This window comes from Erythrolamprus reginae, chromosome 2 (assembly GCF_031021105.1).
Source record: "Erythrolamprus reginae isolate rEryReg1 chromosome 2, rEryReg1.hap1, whole genome shotgun sequence".
Taxonomy (NCBI): domain Eukaryota; kingdom Metazoa; phylum Chordata; class Lepidosauria; order Squamata; family Dipsadidae; genus Erythrolamprus; species Erythrolamprus reginae.
The window spans coordinates 90,167,682-90,189,611 of NC_091951.1; the positions used below are offsets into that span (position 1 = coordinate 90,167,682).

Consider the following 21,930-nt stretch of genomic DNA (forward strand, 5'->3'; position numbering starts at 1 on the left):
TCTTAGTTATAGCCTTACATTTTTAATAATCTTGTGCAATCAAATTCTACAAACACTATAACCTGAATATCAGTATAAAAGGAAGCTAATAAAATGAGAGGAAATAGCTTCATATTAAGTAATTTTGATTATTGATCATATATATTCAATAATAATGGGTGAGCTTATTGATTTTTGTCAGCTTTACTTAGATGTGTGCAATATAGTTAGACAGAGGGGGGAGCTCTCAATCAGTGGACAGGGAAATTTTTTTTATAGCTCATAAATTCTCCTCATACCAGTGCCTCTCACTGAACAATCTATATGAATGGCTGAGTAAGTTGTTTTGTTTAAAGGCAGGAATTTTCCCAGCTTGCACAGATGTTTGCAGCAAACAAAATAAAAGAGTCAGTACAAACGAGTCAGATCATCAGGTGACACAATAATGCCACTGAGGAAGCCTTGTGAGAAAGGGTCACCAGGCTCTTAAGCATTCTGTCTGAGGAATTAGGGATGTTGATGGAGTGCATTTAAAAAAAAAAATGCAATCCCCTCAAAACAACCTGAAGTAGTTTTTTTGGAGCTACAATTATGTCTGTGAAAAGAAGTACTTGATATTTGTTGTCTTTGCCTAGAATGCATGCCTATGAAGCCTATCCTTTGCTCTATAACACACACACTATTTTGGAAAGAGTTCTTTTAAAAGGATAGTTATTTTAGGGGGTCACTATTCTTCTGCCAGGGGGATGGAGATGTCAGAAGCATTTTGACTTTTGCCATAATCCCTATTAACCACATAGAGTCAGAATAGCTAAAACCCATAGCAAATGAGGACCATAAGGCCCAATATGTGTTATAGGAGTCTACGGAGAGGGGCGGCATACAAATCTAATAGATAGATAGAGAGAGAGAGAGACAGACAGACAGACAGACAGACAGACAGACAGACAGACAGACAGACAGACAGATAGGAGCCATCTGATTCCTAACAACAAGGAAAGGCCTCAACAGAATTGGATCACAATTTAGAAATGTCAGCTGTAACAAACTTTGCATTCCTCCCTGAAGACGGTGAAGAGTCAGGCTTGGAATGAATAGCAAGGCCATTCACAGATGTCTCTATAGTGGGCTGTGTAGTTCTTGACTGACACATTTAGGGCTGACAGCCTACTATAAAAGGAGTGCTACAAAGGACAAAAAGCTGGCAGAGGTCGATATTTGTCTCTGTACCATTTTCCATCTCCACCTAGTTCCTAACCCACAATAACTAACCATGGATGATATTTACAAGGCAGCAGTAAGTAAAATTTTCACACTGTTGTTGTATTAAATCTCAGGAAGATTCTGAATAATTATATTTAGGATTGTAAGGAAAATGTTTTAATAAAGTGCAAGTCCTGATATTCAATCAGATGCCTTGAAATGTTGTACATAATATGATATTCATTAATGTAAGACCAATAATTTAGAATGTATTTTTTTAAAATTTAGTGAAGGGCATTATTATTATATATCCTAGGTTCCTTAGGTATCTCAAGATGGTTTTGATGAAGTCCTAACTGCTTATATTTTCTGTGGAAATTCAAAAATCTATTGAAGCCCAATTCTAACCAGTAATGTAAAGCTCATGGCTTTGACTGATTTTAACATAGTTACTTGCTGCATAGTTTTGGGCTGTTAATATAAGTGCAAATCCATTTTATTTTCATATCCAAAGGGGTTTGCAGAAAATGGCATAGCTTCTTGTCATTTTGTATTTTTGTGCATTTTTCCAGATTTCTGTCTGACAAACTCAAAAATGAGTTATATGTGAAGATACATTTTACAAATTCTAGCTGTGTATATGCATGCATAAACATGCTTAATGAAAAAATGGGTCACCAGAATCCTGACTCTTCAGAATATTTAGATCACTTAAGAGTTTAAGTAACATTTATACTTGTAAGCAAAAGAAGTGATTGGAGAATGTAATGACTATAATAGAAACATCTCCAGTATTTCCACTTTAAGTGTGGATAGAAGGACAGTTCTTGCTATATCTGTGGAGTACCGGTAACACTAATAAGACAGATGGGAGAAAGGAAATTCCTGCCTTGAGCTCAACCTCGAGTCTTCGGAGAGGGGCGGCATACAAATCTAATAAATTGAACTGAATTGAATTGAACCTGATGAATGCTCAGCTCCCTGGAGTAGCTTTAAACGGCTGCTATGTGCTGTAAATAATTCTCTACAGCAAAAGAATAGTTCAGGATTGGGTATATTTCAGTTTAGAATAAAGATTTCCTTTTATTATTTGTTTTTTTTAAATTTACAAAACTATCTTATAGCTTATTTTTTTTAGATATACATAACTCTCACTATCTTCTTGATTCCGAATGCTTGAAAATGTGAAAAAAGAGCTGGAATTTAGCTTGAAGTTATTAAATTATTGTGTCCATCTTTCAAGCACATATCAGCTCAAAAATTTGAGGAAATATATTATTAGTAATACCCATTGCAATTTTTAAATTGAGCTGCCATGGTGCAGTGGTTAGAGCGCAGCACTGCAGGCTATCTCAACTAACTGCTAGCTGTAGTTCAGCAGTTTAAATCTTTCCACCGACTCAAGGTTGAGTCAGCCTTCCAGCCTTCTGAGGTTGGTAAAAGGATCCAGATCGTTGGGAGCAATATGCTGATTCTGTAAATGGCTTAGAGAGGTCTCTAAAAGCACTATGAAGCGGTATATAAGTCTAAATGCTATTGCTATTAAATGTTTGCTATAACAAAGTACTTTGTTATTCTAACATTTTTAGCATTCTTATATAATAAAATAAAAGTATTTTCCTGCTTTTTAGCATGTTTTCAAAAGCTAGCTTCTTAATTTCCCAATTTTGGACTCCCGAGGAACAAAAACGTTCCTTAACTTGGCTCTAGAGTGAAGTTGCCTGGAATTATTTATTATAAATCAGTGATATCCCACTTGATTTTCACAATTATGAAGAGTAATCAAAGTTGAGATATATGATTTGTCAAAATCCACCTGGCATGCCTTATAAATGTGTGCAAATGTGAACCCAGTATCTTTTGACTGAATCTCTTGTCATGATGCCTCATGAAGTGTGTTGTATATGAAAGGATGACCCAGAAATGAAAAAATAAGATGTTCTTCCTGCATTTATTGCAAATTGGGTGATGACTTTAATGTATTTTCAATGATTATTTGGAAAAAAAACTACCACTCATATGGACCTCTGAAATTCAATGGATTTATCACTTTCTCACTCATCTCTTATGCAGAGATAAGTTTAGCATGGCTTCCAGATGCTTCTAAACCATACAACTTTGCCAGAGACGTGTTACTAGATTAGCGTCTCCTGTGATAAATGCCAATGTCAGTCAGCTTCTGGGAACAATCAGAAGTGTTATCTGTCTTCTTAGCACCTAAGCCACTAAGGCATAAAAATAGCCAGCTTGCCAAAATAGTCCAACTATGTGGGCTGCACAACAGAGAGGCATTTGCTGCCTTTAGACTTTTCAGCTATCCTGGGCTATTGAGGGGAGGGAGGGGTTTGGCCATTACAATGAAGGAACAATCGCAGCTGCTCCAGTTCCATCACAGCGGCTTAAATAAATGGGTTCAGTTTTCACTATGAAATTTTGAAGAGGCATCTTTTTGCTTTTGTTATCTCAGCAGTGTAGGTTATAGTCTGCCACTCCTCTTCCCATCATTCGTTTTGTCCGATTTCCCATTTAAACCAATTAGGTGTTTCAGGTAAAAGCAGGTGGCAACGGATTGGTGCATCAGTGAAAATAATCTAAGAGAACTTGTTCCTCCTGAGAGACTTAAAGAAGGAGAGAGGGAGCTACATAAAAGGAAGAAATCAGTTTCATGGCCAGAATGTTCTATCAGTATTTTAAACACCTCTGGAACATTTCTCTAATCATTTATGAGAAAAATGGTTGACTACTCCATTTTTCATATATCTAGGTCTTTGTAGTTTAAAATTAACATATTGATTTGTATTGAGGAATCAGTATCTAGTACAGATGATATCAAAAGCTTGGAACTTTATTCCCATCAAATCTGTGGTGTAATGTCATGAATTAATGGACATTTCTAAGTAAGCCTCTCAGACCTCCTGTAGCATTATAGTAATCAAAGGAAATGATCAAGGCACATATTTTTATAGTTTGAAGTTTGAAGTTTAATCAGATTTGTATGCCGCCCCTCTCCGCAGACTCGGGGCGGCTCACAGCAATAGCAATACAATGTAAGACAAATCCAATATTTAAATTAATTTTTTTAAAAAAGATTTCTAAATGAGCAGCATCCTTAACTGGAGAATTGAATCTCTAATAACAGCTATGATCTGTCAAACTAGGGCTGGGTTGATATCAGGTTGAAGCTTTGGAGGAAATCAGCTCCTTCACATACCAGCCAAAATGCTATGAATCATATAATCTTTTGTTTTGTACAGTCTATTTTTAACTTCAAGCACTGATATGGCCCCTCTCACTTTGTCCAGGTTTTTGTAGAGAGAACAATATAATTAGGTATCTGAATTCAAACTTTGGACAATTTCTACAATTCATTTGAGGTAGCTCCTAAAAACAAAGGCTGCCCACTCACATTTTGAAATTTATTTGGAAATTCTTCGATTCTTGTGCCAACATGATCAGGGTAGCTGCTAACTGTTCATTAAACCATATACAATTTTTATTTTTATAGGCTTCTATAGAGACCAAGCAAAAGGAATAACTTCTGTAAGAGTCACATTAAAGACACACTTTAATGATTTAACTCAGTGAAACAGGATCAGAATCTATTTTCACATTTTGTCAAGATCTGAAGCACTTCTCCCAAATCATCTTCAAAGCGTGAAGTGCCTGGTTAAAACTATTGGGAACAGGATAATAACCAGACAAGTCCTAGATACCAAAACTAATGAGATTAAATAAAAGCCTCAGAATCTTCTTTTTTTTTTTAAAAAAAAAAATGTATTTCCAGGAGGACTGCAGACTTTACAAAATAATGTTTGTAATGCTCAGCTGAAAAAGACTTTGTAATTTATACTTATTAGTAAGAATCTTATTGAAGGCAACAGTAAGAGGTAAGAGCCTGGGGCTGGGGCAGTGGTTAGAGTGCAGTACTGCAAGCTACTTCTGCTTATCACCGGATGCCAACCGTTTGGCAGATCAAATCTCAGTAGGCTCAAGGTGGACTCAGCCTTCCATCGTTCCAAGGTCGTTAAAATGAGGACCCAGATTGTTGGGGAAAATATACTCTCTGTAAACCACTTAGAGAGAGATGTAAAGCACAGTGAAACAGTATATAAGCCTAAATGTTATTGTTATAATACTATAGTATCAACAATAATACTTCGCAAATAGGAAATCAAACCCATTCTAGCCCAGTGATCAAGTGAGACCAAACTAGGTTTAGAAAATCGATACAATGTCATCTGGCGGGCCCCAGGGAAAGATCCTTCTCTGTGGCAACCCCAGCCCTCTGGAATCAATTCCCCCCAGAGATTAGAACTGCTCCCACCCTCCTTGTCTTCCGTAAACTACTCAAGATCCACCTATACCCCCAGGCATGGGGGATTTGAGACATCTTTCCCCCAGGCTCCTTATAATTTATGTTTGGTATGTATGTGCTGTTTGGTTTTTTAATTATGATAGGGTTTTTAGTTATTTTTAATATTAGATTTGTGCCATTATAATATTGTTTTTATTGTTGTGAGCCGCCCCGAGTCTTCGGAGAGGGGCGGCATACAAATCTAATAAATTGAATTGAATTGAATTGAATCTTGGCAAACTTGGCATAATCATCCATGTCCACAATATCTTGACCAAATTTGGTTAGTAAGAAAGTGGGAGATATTTCACCCCGTATAACAGTGATGACGAACCTTTTTCTGGTTGCGTGCTGAAAGTGTGTGTGTACCCATGATATTGTGCATGCATACTGCCACCCAAAATGCAATGCACATCCCACCTGTGCATGCATGCATAACACCCCCCCCCCCGATGCATGTGTGTTTCCTCACACATGTCCCTCCCTGGCCCATTTTGCAGGACCTCACCATCTGGTCTGCGTCCAGCAGGGCCATTCGCACCAGCAAATGTTGGTGCATTAGATTTCTTCTAAAGTTATGTGTAACAATTAAGACTATTACTTGTTTTTTTCTTTTTTTCCTTTTCCCCCTTTTCTTTTCTCTTGTATTTTTTGTTAATTAATAAGCAATTCAGATTATTAAGTTATCAATAATGGGCTATAGAGAATGTATATAGTTCATACCACTGTACAGACCTGTTGCACACTTGCCCGCTTCTATTATGTTTTTAATTCTATGTGTTTGTATCGTTTCTGTATTGTCATTATGTATTTATATATGTAAATAAAATTTATTTAAAAAAATAGATTTCTTCTAAGGGAGTACAGTGATCCCCCGGGTATTGCGATCCCGATCATTGCGAAACAGCTATATGGCGATTTTTCAACCCGGAAGTACAAACACCATCTGCGCATGCGCGCCCTTTTTTCTATGGGCACGCATGCATAGATGGCGCCGGGCAGATCAGCTGCTGGGCGGCTTCCCTGGGTCTCCTCTTGCTGGCGGGAGGGCGAGAAGCCCCCCCAGCACCCGCTCGCCCGCCGTTCGCCCGGCTCGCCCGCCGTCCGCTGCTCGTCCGCCCTTCGCCCGGCCACCCGCCGTTCGCTCGCTGCTCGCCCGCCCTTCGCCCGGCCACCCGCCGTTCGCTCGCTGCTCGCCCGCCCTTCGCCCGGCCACCCGCCGTTCGCTCGCTGCTCGCCCGCCCTTCGCCCGGCCACCCTCCGTTCGCTTGCTGCTCGCCCGCCCTTCGCCCGGCCACCCGCCGTTCGCTCGCTGCTCGCCCGCCGTTCGCCGCTCGCCCGCCCTTCGCCCGGCCACCCACCGTTCGCTCGCTGCTCGCCCGCCCTTCGCCGCTCGCCCGCCCTTCGCCTGGCCACCCGCCGTTCGCTCGCTGCTCGCCCGCCCTTCGCCCGGCCACCCGCCGTTCGCTCGCTGCTCGCCCGCCCTTCGCCCGGCCACCCTCCGTTCGCTTGCTGCTCGCCCGCCCTTCGCCCGGCCACCCGCCGTTCGCTCGCTGCTCGCCCGCCGTTCGCCGCTCGCCCGCCCTTCGCCCGGCCACCCACCGTTCGCTCGCTGCTCGCCCAGCCACCCGGGTTCGTTTGGCTTCGGGACATGCCGGCGGCGACGTTTTAAAACAGCCGCGCGGCTTCCCAACTGAGTCCCGAAGCCAAACGCGGAAGTTCGCCTTTGACTTCGGGACTCAGTTGGGAAGCCGCGCGGCTGTTTTAAAACGTCGCCGCCGGCATGTCCCGAAGCCAAACGAACCCGGGTGGCCGGGCGAGCAGCGAGCGAACGGCGGGTGGCCGGGCGAAGGGCGGGCGCGCGGGCAGGCAGGCGGCGGACAAGCGGCGGGCGCGGCAGCAGCGAGGAGTTTGCGTGGGCGGCGGGGAAACCCCAATCTTCGGCTCCTCGCTGCTGCGACGGAAGTAAAAACACCATCTGCGCATGCGCAGATGGTGTTTTTACTTCCGCAGCGCTACTTCGCGAAAAACCGATCATTGCGAGGGGTCCTGGAATGGAACCCTCGCAATAATCGGGGGACCACTGTATTCCTAGCCAGAGCTCCTCTTATCGCTTACCGCAGCCACCGGGAAAGCAGTGCCAGTGCCTGGTGCGAAGGGGTGAGGGCAGCAGCAACAGCAGGCTGGGGTTTTTCTCCCTCCCCACCAGAAGCTTTTTTCCTTTCCAGACCATCTCCAAGCAAGCGGTACACAAACTTCAGCAGCTCTTGTGCCATTGCCTGCACCACCTCCTTGGAGCTGGTTTGGAAAGGAAAAAAATACTACAGGCAGGACTTGCCCCACCCAGGTCCTTCTGAATGGGTCTCCCTACGTAGCCTTCCCGCTGAATTATGCAACCCAACATTGACCGTCCACCCAAAAGGAGCCCACCCTCTGAGCTCTTTCAAGCACCTGCTCTTTCTGTAGCGAATGAGCCAGGGGCGCGAAAAGCTCCTCCCCTCTACCTGTATGTTGTCACCAGCTCTTCATCCCCTCTGCATCCAAGTAGTAACCAGTGGTCCTGGGTAGCGGCCAGTGAAGGGCTGCAAAAAAATTTACTACCACATGGTGGGTGTGGCTTATTTTGTGGTGTGGCTTGTCGGCCGTGTGACCAGGTGGGAGTGGCTTGACCATCATGTGACTGGGGATGGCTTAAAGATCATGTGACTGGCTTAAAGGTGGCCAACTTGGCGCACTCACATCAAGGGTTTGGGTTAGGGTTGCAGTGCCTGGCCTCACCTCAAAGAGATGCAATTTCCCTATCTATTTACTATTACAGAACATCCAAAATATACTATTTAATTCTATGTATATATGCCACACCTTACACACAGGCAGACAAAAATATACATTATCTATTATATAAACTGTATATACACACAAACTCACACACAGCTCTTCCAAAATTATAGACATTCAACCTCATTTACTGTGATAGGAAAAAACATACCCAGAGCCCAGAAGGAAAAAAAAGAAAAAAAATCAAAGTTTTTCTATCGGTTCTGCATATCTGACCAAAATTTTACTACTGCTTCTGTGTGTCTGACCATACATGTGGGAGCCCATCACTGGTAGTGGCATCTTGTGAGTGCTGGGTGTGTGTGCAGAGCCAGTAACAGCAAGCAGGTAGAGGGGAAGTGCTTTTTGCGCCCCCAACTCATTTGTGCAGGAAAGAGCAGGTGCTCAGAAGAGATCCTTTTGGGTGGGCGATCACTGGCATAGTTCAGTGTGGAAGCGAGATCCATTCGGAGGGTTAGGGTTCCGTGCAGATGGAGGAGGAACAGAGGGCTATGGCCAGGCCCGCCTGCCTTTCGGATCTGGCTCCCCCTGTTGCAACCATAGGGCAGGCACACAGCCGAGTGAGCTGCTGCTTCTTTCCTGCAGTATGGGGAGAAGAGAGCAAGATCCGGAAAGCTCTGGTGAGCAGCTGGTGCAAGTGCATTACACCTGGCCTTGCTTGATCTCCAGCCAGCCAATCAGTTAGGCAGCAGTCAGGCAGGGCTCCTTGGCTTCCTCCGCTCTTCCTGTGTGCAGAGAGATCTGCACTGCCGGTGCCACCATCCTCCTCCCCCCAACTCCGTCTCTGCCGAGTAGGAGGGAGCCTAAAAGCTGAGTGACTACTCAGGCTCCCTCCCAAGGTGGGGAGACATGCCGCCAAAGCCCATTATGGCCACTAATGTGAGAAGACCACCCCAGTTGGCCTCCCCACTCACCCGCCCCAGGTTTTCACCTGCCCTAGGTTTTGGCTTCGCTGCCCTTGCCCCCCTGTGTTTTGTCTGTATTTTGAAATGAGTCAGTTGGGTGCACTCATGGAAGCAGTAGCAGCGGTGAAGGTGGATAAGAAGGAGATGGGGCACGGGAGGGAAGCCCAGGAAGAGGGAGAAGTCCACCTGGTGGGACAATAGCTCTTGCCCTTCCATCTGCAGCTGCTCCTGCTTATCTGGGGTGGTGCGACAGCACAGGAGGAACACTGGGAGCCAACTCAGGCATACGGGGCAGCATTACTGGCTGGGCAGCCACCTACCCCACTTGCTACTCCTTCCCTGAGTCAGCTTGGTTGGCCGTGGAGCAGTAGGCATAGCGAGGGTTGGGTGGGGACACCATTCCGCCTCCACCATTTTTATCGAGTACACACAGCTTTTGGAGGAAGCTGAAACCTAGATCTTTCCTGAAACCTAGATCTTTTACTATTCCTTCCTCCCACCTTCCAATATTTGATTCATCCTGCCAGATAATATGCTGGATATTTGATTTGTAGCTCTGTCAATTTTATAGACAATTTTTTTCAGAACTGAGTGCTTCAGCATTTTACTGAAGAGATAAAATAGTTATCCATTTATTAATACCTAATATTGAGCTGGAGATAACTAACCAGGTTGGATGGAATCTTTCTAAATTGTTGCCCTGCTAACACGGTAGAATAATACAATGATACCTCATCTTACGAACTTAATTGGTTCCAGGATGAGGTTTGTAGGGTGAAAAGTTTGTAAGATGAAACAATGTTTCCCATAGGAATCAATGGAAATCAAGGGGAGCCTCAACGAAATTGCAGCATCGCAAAAACACGGAAGTCCTCGAAACCCCACCTCTGGACTTCTGCGTTTTTGTGATGCTGCGATTTTGCTGAGGCTCCCCACACTGGGAAACCCCACTTCTGAACTTCCGTTGCCACGAAGTGCCCATTTTTGCGCTGCTGGGTTTCCCCTGCTGGGAATTCCCCTGCAGCATCACAAAAACATGGAAGTCTGGAGGTGGTGTTTCCCATGGAGGGGAGCCTCAGGGGAATCCCAGCAGCGCAAAAACGGGCACTTCGCTGGCAACAGAAGTTCGGAGGCGGGACATTCCAGTGGTGGTGGCTTGGGTTTGTAAGGTGAAAATAGTTTGAAAGAAGAGGCGAAAAAATCTTAAACCCCGAGTTTGTATCTCGAAAAATTTGTATGACGAGGGGTTTGTAAGATGAGGTATCACTGTACCTTGAATTTCAATCAACTTTTGCTTCCTTGGACAGACCATCTATAATATAGTATAGAGTATCTTATGGGACCTATACTGTGATTTAGAAGGAAATCCTTGCCTATTTTAACTGGCTGATACAAGTAGTGGAAAACAGATGTTTTGTATTTGTTCATATAATTTCATGTAATATTATTTCTTAGGAACACACCTCTCCTATTATCGTTAACTAGTTAAAAATAAACTTGTATTATCAGACCTGGGTAGATTCTGAACTGTTGTATCTCCTTCAGCGCTGTTGCCCTTCAACACCAAAACTTTGAAGACTAACTTATCTGTTAAAATGTTTGTGTGCGTATCTATATGATATTGGTTCAAGGCAGTTGAAGAGACATAAAGCACACATTGGCAAAGCAGTGAGTTGGTATGCTAAACAGAGTTTTTCTCTCCTTGATCATTAGGGCCGCGCAGGCCTATATACCTTCCTACTTGGATTAAATTCCACTAAATTCAAAGACATATATACAGTGATGGGCTACCAAAATTTTTACTACCACACTGTGGGTGTGGCTTATGCCTTTTGTTTCAACGTCTGTCAGTTCAAATTGGGTGCTCTGGGGTGGAGCTGCAAATTTTGCTACCAGAACTGCGTTCCTGACCATTCCCATAGGAGCCCATCACTGCATATATATAACACTGCACTGGAAGCATCTCATTTACTGTGTTGATGCATAATTTATCCTCTGACACGTGACATAATAAAGCTGGACAACTAAACTTGATTGCAGAGAGAAGGGATGTGCATAACAGTTTTATATTTGCAGTCTAATTTGTTGTTTTAGAATAATTGAATGATGGTACTGAGATCTGTACATTTTCACACCCTTTTAATTTTATATATGTGTTTAAGGATAACTATGTTTAATTCAGATGGGACCTCATTTACAAAATATTATGGAGTGTCCATGAGACATTGTTTGCCATTTGGAACTCTTGAACACTATCCCATCTTTTCCTCCCTCCCACTTTGTTTTCCTTACCAAAGAATTTCACTTGGAGAAGGAAGAGATAAAAGCCTTCCCATGCCTTTTAATAGGCAGTGTTAGGAGCTTGGTCTCTGGAAGCAGCTGGGGAAACTAAGTAGGGGTATTATCTAAATTAGGCCACAGAATTCCAACTAAGATTTGTCAAGTAGCTGCAATTTTGCTCTATCATACATATTCTGACACTGTTCAAGATTTGCTTTGAGTTACAACAATAAAACTCAAGCGCTTAAAAATGGCAAATAATATATTTGCCATTTTTTATATAATTTTATATAATAATTATATTTAATAATTATATATTATTATTATTATTATTATTATTATTATTATTATTATTATTTATTGGATTTGTATGCTGCCCCTCTCCGCAGACTAATATTATAAGGGCAGGTAAATGAGTGGTCATGAGTAATTTTTACTTTGCTCTAAAGATAAGAAAATTATCAATTGAAATAACTGTATAAATGAGTTACAAAAAATTAAAATAATAAAATGCAGCCTTCTAAAGCCCAGATTTACTTCAATTTTTTTTAAATGAGCACAGCTACGTCTGATAGAGCTTATAGATAGAAACTACCACTTGAAATTCAATTTTAGCTGTAATTCACTCTAAAAATAAGCCTTTGTGCCATCTAGAAGATGATTGTTTGCAATTTTTATTACATAATCACTTTATCAATGTTTTTGGGTATATTCAATTGGATTTACAATTTGATGAGCACTAGTTTCCCTACTTTCAATACTAACTGAGTTCAGAGTTCCAAATTCTACCAAAAAACATTCACCCTACTGAATTCAATGTTTAATAAATATATTCTATGATACATAATTCAATTTCATGAAGGATATTCATCAAATCTATATTTAGAATTTGATATATGATTGCAAACTAATATGTATTGCTACAATGTAGTGCATTTTTGTGTCTGTTTTATTGTTTTGAGGTATAGATATTAAATGATTAGAGTACACCTCATCCGTATGAAAATTGCTAAATATGTAAACAAACATTCATCAATGGTATCTTCATTTTAATAGGTTGAGCAGTTGACAGATGAACAAAAAAACGGTAAGTATACAAACTTTATTATTCCAATTACCTCACAAAGGATTTACCTTTAATTGGAACACAAATCATTAAAAGAAAGCCATCACCAATGAAAATCAACTTTCAGAATGAATGTGCTTATTCTGTACAATTGGTGGGCCACTGTGTGACAGGGAATGCTGGACTCGATGGGCTTTGGCCTGATTCAGCATGGCTCTTCTTATGTTCTTATGTTCAGGGATGCACTCTCTTGCTTTGCTGCATTTGTTTATCTGATTTCTAAGACTGCCCAGTTGCACAATGTTTCCAGCCTCCGAACTGAAGGAAATTAGTCTTTACAAAAAAAAAAAAAAAGGTTATGTCAATGTAAATGTGTGGATTTATAGGCGTGGGAGAGAGTGATTTCACTTCTTCTTCTTCCCATTGATTTCTCCAGTTTTAAATTTAAAAAGAGCACTGAAGCTCACAATTACTAGTTCTCTCTCCTTTTTTTGCATCTGTGTCATGATGTCTGGATGTTTTCCCGTTGACTGGTGACATTTGTAAATTAAACAAGGACAGAAAAATCAAACAGTTGCTTTGCTTAGCATAATAATAATAATAATAATAATAATAATAATAATAATAATAATAATAATAATAATATCCACTGGAACTTGTACCGGAACTATCATTTACCAGTGGCAAAGAACTGGTGGGATCATAAGCCCAAAAAAGTGGTTGAAAATGAGCAAGCAAAACTACTGTGGGACTTCCGACTTTAGACTGACCGAATTCTGAAGCATAACACACCAGACATCCTGATTGTGGAGAAAAAGAAAGTATGGATCATCGACACCGCAATCCCAGGGGACAGCAGAATTGAGGAGAAGCAGCTAGAGAAATTAGTGAAATATGAAGATCTAAAAATCGAGCTGCAACGACTCTGGCATAAATCAGTGAAAGTGGTCCCAGTGGTATGTGGCACGCTGGGCACAGTGCCAAAGGATCTCAGCGGACATTTGAAAACCATTGGAATTGACAAAATCTCCATCTGTCAATTGCAAAAGACCACTTTACTGGGATCGGCAAATATAATTTATCGCTACATCACGCAGTCCTAGGTGCTTGGGAAGCGCCCGACTGGTGATGAAATACGAAATCCAGCATAGTGATCTTGTTTGCTGTGTTGTACTGACATAATAATAATAATAATAATAATAATAATAATAATAATAATAATAATAATAATAATTATTATTATTATTATTATTATTATTTATTTATTAGATTTGTATGCCGTTCCTCTCCGAGAGGAGATGTACTTGCATGCCACAATTTATTAGAGTCAGAACAGATGCATTCAAGGCACAATAGGAATCAACAATGCTCATGATTTGGTTGTGAAGTATCACACTCTTAATTCATTTTGCTTCTCTTTCTCCAGAATTTAAAGCTGCTTTTGATATATTTGTCCTGGGTGCAGAGGATGGATGTATCAGCACAAAGGAGTTGGGGAAGGTAATGCGCATGTTGGGACAGAATCCGACCCCTGAGGAGTTACAGGAGATGATTGATGAAGTAGATGAAGATGGTGAGCAATTTCTGCTGGCTGTTTATACAGTATGAGGCTGTAAATTTAGATTTGTGTGTTGAAATCTAACCCAATATGGGAAATAGTTCAAACAGAGAGGAAGTTAACTTGGTGCCCTTTTTTCCTTGACAGGCAGCGGTACAGTGGATTTTGATGAATTCTTAGTTATGATGGTCCGGTGTATGAAAGATGACAGCAAAGGAAAATCAGAAGATGAACTTTCAGATCTCTTCAGAATGTTTGATAAGTAAGTGGCTCTATTGGCATAAGCCAGAGTCCAAGAGAATACAACAATCAAGTTGAGTCTTCATGAGTTTTATATTGATAGATACACAAATAAGGTTGAAAACTTTACTGTCATGACTGAATTCCATATATAGATATATACGTACTTGTTTAGCAATCAGAGTTGGGACTGCAAATTTAGTGATTAAGTGAAGCTGCCACTACTTGAAACCATGATTGTGTTTATGGTATAACTTCAGTTTTCCTTGTTTCACAGACCTACTGAAGTTTGAAATACAAGGATTGGTCATAATAAAATTACGGTACCCTTTCATAACCATCATCACTGAACAGTTGCTGGATAAGGCAGTTTGCTAAGTGAAGGCTATTGTATTTAATTTCTGATATAAAACTAAAGCTGTTTTAACAGAGATGGGTATTAGTAATCATGAAACCAGCATGAGCTTTACATAGAATATAATACTTCTCATCTTCATTGTTCCATTTTTCTCCAATTTATAATTATTCCAGGATGGATAACCATTTTAATAATGTTAGCAATAAAACAATAAAATTTATTCCTGAAGGCTAAATACATGGTATGCTTGTATGTATAATTGGTTCTTTAAATTGGGTTTTTTAAGATTATTTTTAATATTAGATTTGTTTACATTGTCTTTTTTATTGTTGTTAGCCGCCCCGAGTCTTCGGAGAGGAGCGGCATACAAATCTAATAAATAAATTAAATAAATAAATGCCAATGATGGAAATAAGGATGGAAATGCACTATGGACAGAATTTGTTTCAGAAGTGGGTAAAACCATTCTGTCTCCTCCCCGCTTTTCCCCCTGCCCGCTTTCTTTCTAGAATAGTTCTTCCAGAATTGTGTCTTATGATACACAGTGTTCCACACAACAACCAGGCAGGAGGCCTGATACCAGAAAACCCACCTGACCGGAGGGCAACACAATTTGCAGTTTTCTTTGCCTTCTTGAAATCTGTTTCAATGAAGCATGGATGAACAATTCATAGGCAGAAGTGCCTAATTCCTACCAAGCCACGAAAAAGGAAAACATTTCATTAGAATGTGATTCTTTTCATATATGAATATAAACTTCTTTAATTTGGGTTCAGACCAGTTCTTGAGATAGAATCATCCTTTGGCCTACTAAATGTTCCACCAGTGACAGAAAGAAGGATGGGCATGTTTGTGTCGATTTTGCTTGATCGTCCAACGGCTTTCAATACCATCAATCCTGATATTCTCCCGTAGTTACATTAATTCCACTGCTGTTTTACAAGGATCGTCTCAGAGAGCAAATTGAGTGTCTACCTCTGACAGCTGTGCTGTGAGACCGCTGTGCTGTAGAATGTCATAAAGCCCCTTTTTGCCTCTGGAGCCATTTAATGTAAGATCTGCTTTGGAATGAGCATTAGCAGATTGGAAATAAAGTACCATCACTATATGAATCAAATTTTTCCATATCTGACTCAGAGGAGAAAAGACATGTTGCGAAACCAGCCATGGAGTGTTTAAGCCAGTGATGGCGAACCTATGGCACGGATGCCACAGGTGGCACACGGAGCCATATCTGTTGGCACATGAGCCGTTACCCTGGCTCAGCTCCAATGTGCATGTGTGTACCAGTCAACTGATTTTCGGCTCAGCCAAAGCTCTGGGATGGCATTTTCAGCTTTCAGAGAGTCTCCAGGGGGATGGGGGAGGGTATTGTTGCCTCTGGAGCCTGGGGAGGGCGAAAAATGGGCCTAAAGGGCCTACCAGAAATTGGGAAATGGGCTGTTTAAGCCTCCAGAGGGCCTCTGGGGGAGGGGGGACAGAGGAGGCCATTTTCACTGTCGCCTGGCATTGAATTATGGGTATGGGCACTCGTGCATGTGCGATAGCATACACACATGTGCTTTTGGCACCTGAATTAAAAAAGGTTCACCATCACAGTCAATAAACTGTGACTGTGTTATTGGGAAGAGGCAGAAGGAGATCTATTTCCTGGAAATAGAAATCAGAGAATCTTCCCAAACTAAATGGGGCTAAATATTTTCCTTAGAAAGACTTTGTTTGTAAGTTCCCCTGAAACCACAACTGCTTTTGAAGACTCAAGTAACCTCTCTGGCCAGGACTGGCAGTTTACTTGATATACTGCACCAACTTTGTTCTTTCCTAATTGTTTATGTATATAGCTATTTATGTATTGGTAACTGCATAATTGAGTTACTACAATCTCCTCTGTGGTCAGTCTAGGAAGTCCAACTAGTTCAGAATTATAGTTGCCAGGTTGCTAAGTCAAGCATATATTCCACCTCTGCTCAATTAGCTGCCAGGCATCACTTAACCTTGTAGTTTCATTTTTTTTAACATCTAAGACACTGAACAATTTGGGGCAGGTTATCTGACAAATTGCCTTTATCTTTATAGAACTGGTTGATGCTAGACCCTGCGGCAGAATATTGCCAGTCTGAAAATATATTTCTTCCCCCCTCACCGTTACAATCCAAGAAACTAGTGAGAGTTCTTTCTAAAACATTTACCGCACTCACATGCCTTATGCAAGTTAAGCTTCCTCGACTGCATCTCTTTCCTCTGTCTCCCAAGGTCATTTCCACATAACCTTACACTCCTTTGAAATTTGTGAGACATCTACTATAAGATTTTTGTAAATATAATTCTTTCAGGCTGGCTTCCTTGGTGCAAATTTTAATGGTGAGAAGTCAGTTTTGTTTTCCATCTCAGTATTTCAGTACGCAAATGACAATTCAGATGCCATTGTCAAAAAGGTTTTATTTCCCAAAATATAATTCCATATACAGTGTTCCCTTGATTTCCACGGGGCATGCGTTCCGAGACCGCCCGCGAAAGTCGAATTTCCGTGAAGTAGAGATGCGGAAATAAATACACCATTTTTGGCTATGGACAGTATCACAAGCCATCCCATAACACTTTAACCCCCTAAATTACCATTTCCCATTCCCTTAACAACCATTTACTCACCATTATTACTGGTACTTACCATTGAATAAGACACTTAGTGATCCTGATATTTACAAACATAATAATTATAGAATAAGTATAGAAAAAACCCGCGAAGTATTTTTAAATTAATATTTTTTGAAAAACTGTGGTATAGGCTATTCGCGAAGTTTGAACTCACGAAAATCAAGGGAACACTGTATTATCATACAAAAAAAATGAAGACTGTTACAGTGACCTTGCAGTATTTGAATGGGAAGAATTAGCACAAATATTAAATGTGGTAGAACTTGAATTCCTTTCAGCCATGACATCTGGGATCAATATTCTGCAGATTGCAGCTCCATTATATCAGGAGACCTGGAAAAACTGTTTCAAGAATGCAGTGATGTGTCTATGAAATACACATTTTAATAGCTCCAGTAAATTGGTCACTTGGGGTTTTTGCCATTCTTTTCTTTGTAAAGCTCAGAACTCACACAAATCCCCAGGTGATCATCTCTCTTGAAATGAAAAGAGAAATGGTGACTGGGTCTTTGTTAAGTATGCAAGATGTGTAAAGGAACTCAGACACCTCGTTTCTTTAAAAAAATGTGAAAAATAACATTTGCAAAATGTTCGCCCTTTGTTTAGCTTGTCCTTTCTTTCACAGAAACTCAGATGGATACATAGATCTCGACGAACTAAAGCTCATGTTACAGGCTACAGGAGAAACCATCACTGAAGATGACATTGAGGAGCTAATGAAGGATGGTGATAAAAATAATGATGGCAAGATTGACTATGATGGTGAGTTGTGCTTTCACACTGCATAATAGTATGGACAGAAATGCAGTAGTATAAAAAGAGAGGACAGAAATCATTTCAAAATTTGGAGCCACATCTTAATCAGTAAAAGATTATTTATTTTATTTTATATCATATTTTATATTTTATTTTATTTTATTTTATTTATTTTATTTTATTTTATTTTATTTATTTTATTTTATTTTATTTTATTTTATTTTATTTTATTTTATTTATTTTATTTTATTTTATTTTATTTTATTTATTTTATTTTATTTTATTTTATTTTATTTATTTTATTCTTATTTACTTACTTACTTACTTACTTACTTACTTACTTACTTACTTACTTACTTACTTACTTACTTACTTACTTATTTACTTACTTACTTATTATGCCACCCTTCTCCTCAGACTCAGGGCGGCTCACAACATGTTAGCAATAGCACTGTTTAACAGAGCCAGCCTATTGCCCTCACAATCTGGGTCCTCATTTTACCCACCTCGTAAGGATGGAAGGCTGAGTCAACCTTGAGCCGGTGATGAGATTTGAACCACTGACCTACATATCTACAATCAGCTTCAGTGGCCTGCAGTACAGCACTCTACCTGCTGCGCCACCCCGGCTCCCCGAATACCTGCTTGTTAAATGAATAATAAAATTCTCAAAAGTGCTGCCACCTGCCCCCCCCAACCCCCCCCCCCCCTTATATTTATGTCCTGCTTTCTCCTGGTCTATGTTTAGCAAAGAATTTTTTATTTTTTCTCTCCAATCACATATGCAAAATGACATACCATCAATCTTGAAATACATCACAATAATAATTTTTTTAAAATTTGGTATTCATGATCCATCCAATGCTGCTTCCTTTACATATGACATCTGGACAGGAATAATTACTCAAATTTCTTATATGTGTTTAAACAACTATTAGCTAATACAGTTTTTAGACTGCTTCTTTTCTAGTCACATCTAATCATTTAGGCCGCAGTGCTTCAATCTTCTCCATATATCCTTAATATCAATTTTGTCATGCCCCAATGGTCTATGTTTAGTTTACAGGTAAATTTTTCAATATATAGAATTGGTTTTTTGATGATTATTTCAGAAAGAACCCAACTTGGATCTGTCAACGGACTTGGGGGTCTCATGGAAATGGGAATTTAATCATGTAACATCTAGTGCTCTAGCCTTTTGGTCTCTTATAATGTAATATTAATGTTTAAATTGTAGAGAGGTTTTTATAATTACTGTTTTTATTATTTTATTGTATGCCTCCTAGAGGAAAATTTTGTGAGATGGATAGCATATAAATAAGCACATTCACATATATATATGTCTTGTATTCATCATGCAAAAAAAAAAAACCCCAACACAAAGAGTTTATCTTTTGCCATATCATTGGAATCCATGGCCATACACCTTAAATATTTTTTTTCTTTGAAAATTTCGCTTGAAAAATAATAAACACATTTTTTGCCTAGAAAAAAAAAATGTAAATCTGAACAAAAGTACCATCCCTACTGTATGAATGGAATGAGCTTCGGCATAAACAAATCCACTGATCATTGGTGAAAGAGACCCAGGTCCACATTCAGGCATGAAAGGTCACTGAATGACTTGGGTTGAGTTCAGTCTTTGAGCCCAAGAGTTATGCAGAAAAATTGGTGAACAAAGTACTATATTTCTCACTGTGCAGGAAATAGCACAAAGAAAGAAAGGGCTGAAAGGAACAAAGGTCAGGAACAGTGTCCAATTTTATGCATTTGATCTTTGGTTTGTCTCCTTTTGCAGAATTCCTGGAGTTTATGAAAGGCGTTGAGTAAACATGAGAAATTTTGAAGGCAGTATCTTTACTTGAACATCTTCAGTGTTGTCTTTTGACATTTCATCAGATCTGCTTCTCTTATTACTTTCATGAAGTTATGTTGAACATTGTGAAAAATCAGGAAAACATGACCCAACTCTTTTTAAATGCCTCAAAAGGTCAATGGACATTGACTGAGCCAGATTATTATGCAGTACAATAATGCCATATGCCATGGCTTCATCAAACCTAAAAATGTTCCTTAATTGATGACTGGGTTCTGCTGGTTACAGTGAAAAATATCACTTTAGTAACTATCGAGACATTTAAGTTATCAAACATTTTCATTTAACATCAGGATGTGGTTCTTCCTTTCTGTACTTCTTTGTTTGCCAAGATCAAGTATGTAAAAAACATGGTATGTACAAAAAAGTTTTATTTCCAAAATGCTAATAAAACAATTGCAAATGAGAGTGGGGTTTTTTTTTTTTGCAGAAGTTCCTGGGTGTGGAATGCTATCTTGCATGCCTATCAGAGAAAAAAGAAGTTGTAATTAAGGTTTAGGTTTATATCAGAGACTGTCATATTCAATATAGCAGACATTCTAAAGTCTCCAAAGTGTGATACTTTCTGTAACTTTCCCTTAGCTTGGTGCCTTGAAATATATTGGATATAAGGTTCATAATTGGTCATCTCACCTGAAGAGTATCAGGTTGGAGAAATTTGAACTAGCAAATGCAACAGTTCTCAAAATGTCCATTAGCCTCTGACCATCATTCATTCATTCATTCATTCATTCATTCATTCATTCATTCATTCATTCATTCATTCATTCATTCAATTTGTATGCCGCCCGCTCCCAGAGGACTCTGAATGGCTTACAACAATAAAAATAGTGTAAAAAAATATTTAAAAATCCCATTAATACAGTCATTATCATATCATGCAATCTTACTGTGGCCGGAACTAAAGAAGTGTCAATTGCTCACGGCCTCCGTGCTCTGTAGAAAAATCTGAACTACTAATGGCCAAACCAAATTGGTGGTAGATAAGAGTCAGTGGGATTCAAGATGGGCTGGGTTTAGATCTCTTGTGGATTCGAAAGGACTTGAGTTTGATGACACATTTGACCTGGACAAATGCAGCTTCCAGATATATTTCAAAGACAGCATCTTGTAAAACCCATTGCAGTACTGTAATGTAATCCATTCAGGAAGTGACCAAAACAGGAGTGACCATAAATAGTGCCTCCTGGTCTAGGAAGAGGCATGTCAACCCAGCTAGGCAGACCAGACCAGGGATTCAATTCCACAGGAAGACCAGAACTATTTTTATTGAGAGCAGCTATAATAATAGAATCTTACAAGGGATGCTGCCAGCAATATTATCTTGTTTTCCAGGACTTAAAAGAATGAAGAACTTAACTGAAGAACCTACTCTCTTCAGTTAAGGACATAGGTTTAGAAGATAAGTTGCTTTGATTGAGGACACTTAAGTACCCTTACTGATTATAAAAATCAGCTTCCACAGAATCTAATCATTTCTCTCTCCCTCTCTCTTCTCCCTCTCCCTCTCTTTCTCTTCCCTTTGAATTGTGCACCTGCTCATTACAAAGTTTAATTCTTCAGCTTCATTCTTTCATCCTTTCATCAAAACAGATTGCTTGCAGCTCATTCCTCATACTGAGCTGCTGATGGCATCAGCACTGTTTTTATATAATAAACTTGCCTGGACTGAGGCTACTTATTCCCTGTCTTACCAGCTCCTGTGTCCAAATCTTTTAGTTGTCTGCATAGCCTCATTTTACGAATATTAAGCCTTCACCAAGAAGAACATTTATTCAACAGTACCAGAAAAGAAAATTAGTCTCCATTGCTGCTACTCTGTAAGAAGGGATAAGTAATATTTCTATAGTAACAGCAAGTGT

At 40.0% G+C, this 21,930-nt stretch overlaps 1 protein-coding gene across 1 annotated transcript; it reads left to right on the forward strand.

Moving 5' to 3' along the window:
• The first annotated feature begins 1,054 nt into the window (after window positions 1-1,054).
• On the forward strand, window positions 1,055-20,474 carry TNNC1 (troponin C1, slow skeletal and cardiac type). The gene is made up of 6 exons (XM_070735791.1): window positions 1,055-1,276; window positions 12,616-12,646; window positions 14,052-14,198; window positions 14,331-14,445; window positions 18,062-18,198; window positions 19,991-20,474. Exons 1-6 carry the CDS (start codon window positions 1,253-1,255, stop codon window positions 20,020-20,022), a joined length of 486 nt encoding a protein of 161 aa, XP_070591892.1. The 5' UTR covers window positions 1,055-1,252; the 3' UTR covers window positions 20,023-20,474.
• The last annotated feature ends 1,456 nt before the right edge of the window (window positions 20,475-21,930 follow it).

Excerpts from the sequence above, each read along its gene's own strand:
- TNNC1 (XM_070735791.1), top strand. The coding sequence starts at position 1,253 with ATGGATGATATTTACAAGGCAGCA. Across the intron at positions 12,647-14,051 it reads GACAGATGAACAAAAAAACG|AATTTAAAGCTGCTTTTGAT; the intron begins GTAAGTATACAA and ends CTCTTTCTCCAG. Across the intron at positions 14,446-18,061 it reads CTCTTCAGAATGTTTGATAA|AAACTCAGATGGATACATAG; the intron begins GTAAGTGGCTCT and ends TTTCTTTCACAG.